This window comes from Triticum aestivum, chromosome 7A, assembly GCF_018294505.1.
Source record: "Triticum aestivum cultivar Chinese Spring chromosome 7A, IWGSC CS RefSeq v2.1, whole genome shotgun sequence".
Classification (NCBI taxonomy): domain Eukaryota; kingdom Viridiplantae; phylum Streptophyta; class Magnoliopsida; order Poales; family Poaceae; genus Triticum; species Triticum aestivum.
In genome coordinates this window covers 587,055,225-587,060,672 of record NC_057812.1, presented here as the reverse complement: position 1 = coordinate 587,060,672, position 5,448 = coordinate 587,055,225, and the positions used below count along the sequence as shown (strand labels likewise).

At 46.5% G+C, this 5,448-nt stretch overlaps 1 protein-coding gene across 1 annotated transcript; it reads right to left on the bottom strand.

Annotated features, from left to right (window-relative positions):
- Window positions 1–1,128: 1,128 nt before the first annotated feature.
- On the bottom strand, window positions 1,129–4,769 carry LOC123152422 (uncharacterized). The gene is made up of 3 exons (XM_044571973.1): window positions 2,889–4,769; window positions 2,530–2,746; window positions 1,129–1,513 (listed from the first exon to the last, which is right to left on the bottom strand). The coding sequence occupies exons 1-3, from the start codon at window positions 4,539–4,541 to the stop codon at window positions 1,233–1,235; spliced, it is 2,151 nt and encodes a 716-aa protein (XP_044427908.1). The 5' UTR covers window positions 4,542–4,769; the 3' UTR covers window positions 1,129–1,232.
- Window positions 4,770–5,448: the final 679 nt, after the last annotated feature.

Sequence of the window (5,448 nt, the reverse complement as noted above, 5' to 3'; positions counted from 1 at the left end):
TCGCCAGAGCAGTTCGGGGCGAGCGAATTTGGCCGGAGCAGCGGAGTGTACCTGGATTTCGCTCGGCCGGAGCAGTGTTGTGGATTGGGGAAAACAGTGGCCGAGCTTCTCTAGACGAAAGAGATAAGAGAGAGAGAGAGTGGGGAATGGTGTGGCCGTGTGGGTCTCTTCTACTCCCTCCGTTCCCAAATACTTGTCTTTCTGGCATTTCAAATGGACTCAACATATGGATGTATGTAGACATATTTTAAAGTGTAGATTCACTCATTTTGCGCCGTATGTAGTCACTTGTTGAAATCTCTAGAAAGACAAGTATTTAGGAACGGAGGGAGTAGTTTCCTTTACTTTTTTATATGAGCCCAGCGATTCTTTGTTGGAGCCATCCGATTAAAATAAACGGCAGATGCTAGACGCTACAGCACGTGTACAGTAATAGCTTTACTGCAGAGGAGCCGAACCTTGGTGGGCGCATGGTTGCAGTAGTATTCCGCCAAATCGTGCTTACTGGGTGAATGGATCTCTTTGTGAGTTATGTATCCCATCAACGATGTATGGGTGTATTCTACACCATGAATGCAATCTCCTCCACTCGTTCAACCGCACCGCAAAACTGCATGGCAGAGTTGCAAATGATGACTACCGATGTGTAAGCGCCTTCACATTTTGTTCATGGACGACGTGCATGTCAAAGGGCGCGAAGTTCTTTCGGTCATGAAGCAGAGCATGCAAGCTTTGCCAAAAGGCCAGGCCCTTGTTCACGCCTACAAAGTTCAAAGTTTGCATATACAACCAACCACGCATCACCACTATTCAAAAAAGCGCTATCATGTTTGAGATGCCTAAACATCGTGGATATAAAATTGGAACTGAATACCATCAATGAAACCAATGCACATCAGCTAAAGAGCCGTACAGATTCTACCGTTCTATTATGCTTGTGTTGATAAATGATGCTTCCACGTTCAAATATACAACTATAACAAATACTCCCTCCATCGAAAAATACTTGTCTTAGAAATGGTTATATCTAGATTTATTTTAGTTATAGATAAGTCCCTTTTATCAATTTCTAGGACAAGTATTTCCGGACAGATGGAGTATTCATTTTCGACGACATGTTCGAATAGATGATACACTACCTCACACCTCACATATATCATATTAAACTAATACATTATGTTCCCCTAAAAAAACCTAATACATTATGTTCCATCATACAAAGAAGAAACATATCAGAAGATTCTACCCTTCCATTCTTTCAACTTCCTAGCCACATTGGAGATAGGGTTCATTTCTGCAAACTTTGAATCCATATTGGGATAAAAATAGATGAAATCTTGTGTCATTGTGGCCATTACATCAGAATCAGAATGACAGGAACTGGTAAGGAGTTCATTCTGAGTGCCATGTTTACCATGAGCCATAAGTTTGAAATCCTCGTAGCGCCCATAGTATATTTCATCATATGGATGCACAATCTTCGCCCCATTAAACTCACAAGAGAAACATCGAGCTTGCATCAAAATAAACAAAAACAATTAGATTATTAAGTACTTTTATGATCTCTCTTACAACCATGTTAGAACATCACTGTACATTATCAGTGTTTTTATAATCTGGAAGTTAATTACTATCATCATATCATATACTCCTTCCCTTACGAAATACAGTATATGACATTAAACTGAACTGCTTAAACGTCATATATTTCGTAACGGAGGCAGTACGTCTTAAGAAACATTCTTATCATATAACTATAAAAAGCAGTATACATCTCTGATGTCCAGATCATGACAATAATATTTGTAGAGAGGAACAGAAAAGAAAATGTAGTTCTATTTGGCCAGGTTTTCTAAAGCTCTATTATCTCTTTATTAATAATGCAGCATCCATGTTAAACCATGTCATCTTTGAAATAATAAACAGTCATCAGATTGAGTTAATTATAAATACAAAGCCTTGGGTTATATAAGAGACATCTTCTGTAAACATATGGAAGTTAAACGAACAAGAATATGTCAACGCCGATGATACATAGGCAACTGCCTTTTCTTCAAACCGTCATCAGTGTTCTCTCACATACCAATTTCTTTCCCTGGGAACTAAGAACCGGAGAACAAAATGGTGTTCAAGGTCTGAACTACGAGATGGTCTGCGCTGACGCTAGTGCACATGCATGGCAAGTGCGTCCATCTGCTGGCAACTCACATGGGAGATGCTCATCTGCTAAGTTTTACACTCTCATCATGCACAAGGGGCGCTTAACTAATCATGGCTGCATCCGTCCATCGCTGCAAGTGAGAGTCCACTGACGACATGGTTGCACTGCCAGGTATTTCTATTATTTTCTCTCATAACGTGGCTCCATATAAATGCATTAACAAGAATGTTTAGAAAAATTGCCCACGTATATTGGCTAATCGACTGTGATAAGTTTTCCGTTTGAGTTTTCAGAAAAACAAAATTTAATTCATTGCACAAGCCACCAAATACCAGTGTGTACATGATAAGAGAGAGCTGAGAGCATACCATTATCTATAGAAGAATCCGATACAGGGGTGCACCAGGATGGTCTCTCCTGCCTCTCTTTGATACTATTGCTACATTGAGCAAAGAACAGTTCTGGAGATGCGACAGCAGAATTTGGCGCTGTTGCCAAAAAGTTGATATGGAAGTATTCAAATTGGAATTTCTTCTTAACGAGAGCAACACTTGGTCCGCAAATGATATGAAGTTTATAGTGCACCTATATGTAAGACAGCAGAAGAGGGCATCCGATAAGGCGATAAGTGAAAAAAGGACTTGAGCAGATGGAAGTAAACTGGTGCACATTATTAGAATTAGAATTCAAAAGCAAGAAAACAAAAAACAGAAACCAATGCACCAACCCCTTTTTGCTGAGAGTAGTCGCTCGATACCGCCTTGACCTTTCTGACAAAGAAGTTTTGGTCGCGCCTAAACTTTTTCCGGAACTCTGAAATGAAAATTTTCTGGTTCTTGCTCAAGACCTGTGAGCTTGAGGTCACCTGGTTCGGTTGCTGAGCCTGCTCCTCGGACTGGGTAGGTGGAGATTTATGTGGCAGAGCCATGGTGAGGCATTCAACTCCATCGTTGGTAAGTGTGCCCTGCAATAGTGCTAACAACTTGGCAGACTCCATGTTCAATGAAGACGTAGCAAATTTGACCAGCTCATCAGGGTCATCGTGCCATGAAACAACCGCCGCTTGCATATAGGCGTCCTGGAAATTGCCAGGCACATGATGACCATGCTTCTTTACCTCAAGGATGGCCTTGTGTACATCCGCACCGCTCCTGAACAAATACCAGATGGCGTCGTGCTCTGTGAGTTCAGGGGCACAGGTGCGAAGGAACGTAACAAGGCCATAAAGGGAGCAGCACTCGATGCGTGCAAGCATGCGTGTGCATATCATGTCCACCTTAAATTGCAGCTCAAACTTCTGGGGCGTGGGGAACATAGAGCCGTACCAGATGGTGTTGAGGATGATGTTGGAGACAGGATCCCTGGGGCCATAGCAGTATCCACCCCTCAGGGGGCTGCAGTGGTGATGCCTGCGCAGGCCGTCCCGAGGCAGTTTGGCAAGTGCCTCTAGGTAGTGCCCATGGATCTTGCCAAGGAGCAAAAGCTTCAGAGCCAGCGTGTATCTGAATGTCAACTGAGGACCGAGCCTCTTCTTATGTGCCCTACTCCCCTCTGTGGATTCTGATGTCTGTCGGCTTCTCTTTCTCTTTTTATTGTTGTCCTTCTCATTAACACGAAGATAATCCAGTGATATGTTGATGAGATCCATGCCCGTAGGGCCTTGCCTGAGCAGCTCGGCGATCCTCTCGAGGGTTGCAGGCGAGAGAGGGTCTTGTCCAGTCAAAAGCATGGAGACGTCGCGAGAGGCCATAGTCAGCGACGCTTTCACCAGGACATCTGGTTCAGGATGCCTTGCAGACACAGCAGCACATTCCAGAGCGACCTTGTTGGTAGAGGAGGTAATACTGAACACACTGTGCCCCTTGTTACGATCTCGCTCGATGAGGCGCACAGCGGTGAGAAGGTCGGCCCTGGCCAGGAGCAGGTAGCTCATGGCTTCCCTGCTGATGAGGTAGCGGTAGTGGGAGGTGAGGAAGCTGACAAGACCGTCCAGCGACCGCCGCGCGAGGGTCATACCATGGGCATTTTGCCGGGAAAGCGGCACTCTGAAGACAGACTTGTCGTTCATGTCGGTGATGATCTTGGAGAGGATCCACTCCGACGACGGCGCCTCCACCCCCTCGTCGGATTGAAGCGTCGGCGGAGGGGTGTAGGCGATGGTGTTGGCGATGATGTTGGAGACTGGGTCGAGGAAGCCGATGGGCATGCCGGCCTTGAGGAGGCGCGGGGCCAGCGAGGGAATCGCCGCCATCGGGAGCAGATCGAGCGCCTCCCTGTAGAAACCATGGATGTAACCAAGCAGATCGCTTATATCCTGCTTCTCATCGGTTAAGACGGAAAGACAACGGTCGCCGATGAGGCGGTCACGCTTGCCATGCATGTCGACTTGCTTTCCTCGCCGGCGGAAGTGCCTTGTTCGTGCGGTTTCTTGTGGGCGTGGGTGGGGATTGGGGAAGGAGGACGGCGGCCGGTAATGTTGGGGGGAAGACGACCTAGCAGTCGCCTAAATTTTTACGGGATTTGTTTCGCCGCAGCTCGCAAGGTACCGCAGGACATGTTTTAGGTTTTCCTTATAATACTTTTACGGTACTGATCTGCAAATGCTAAGCATGGGCCGGCCAAATAGGATTTGCCGGCGACATCAGCTCGGAGCAGCGTTCCATGCCGTGCTGCGACCGGGGAGGGCACTCCGTTCCATCCGCGCTATAATTCAGTTTGAGCTGCAAAAACGCGGTCATGGCGCGGCTCCATGGATCTGGACCATGGCTGGACTCCGATTCAGTAAATAAGCAGTGTTCTGATTCCATCATATCAAACTGGATTAATTAGGGGTTTCTTGTTTTTTTTTTCTCCAGATCCGGCTCGATCTGGTACATCCAACTCCAGTTCTTTCCGGATCGAATTGGCACGGGGTGGGAAGGATCTATAACTAGTCAGAGTTGCAACCCTTGTCGTTCTGATCCACCTGCTGTAAGTTTGTTCATCCATCAGGATCTACCATGGAAGCTCGAGATCGAGATTGGTCCGAGCTACCAATCGGCATATTGTGCGACGTGCTCAAGTTACTCGAGTGCCCAGACCTCCTCCGATCCGCCGCCGTCTGCTCAATCTGGTACAAGGCCTACTCCACGCAACGCTGCATCAATGCTTGTCCTGGACACCAAACACCATGTCTACTCTATTGCAATGATGCCGCCGGCGGGCTCAGAGCTCTCGGCATGTACAGCCTCTCCGAGCGGAAGGCCTACACCATGCCGCTCCCTGAACTTCCGATCAAGAACTGGATC

What these genes read in the sequence shown, in the direction of transcription:
- LOC123152422 (XM_044571973.1), bottom strand. Translation starts at nt 4,541, where the DNA reads ATGCATGGCAAGCGTGACCGCCTCATCGGCGACCGTTGTCTTTCCGTC. An exon ending in ACTACTCTCAGCAAAAAGGG is followed by an intron (nt 2,747 to 2,888) that starts GTTGGTGCATTG and finishes TCTTACATATAG; the next exon opens with GTGCACTATAAACTTCATAT. An exon ending in GGATTCTTCTATAGATAATG is followed by an intron (nt 1,514 to 2,529) that starts GTATGCTCTCAG and finishes TTTTGATGCAAG; the next exon opens with CTCGATGTTTCTCTTGTGAG.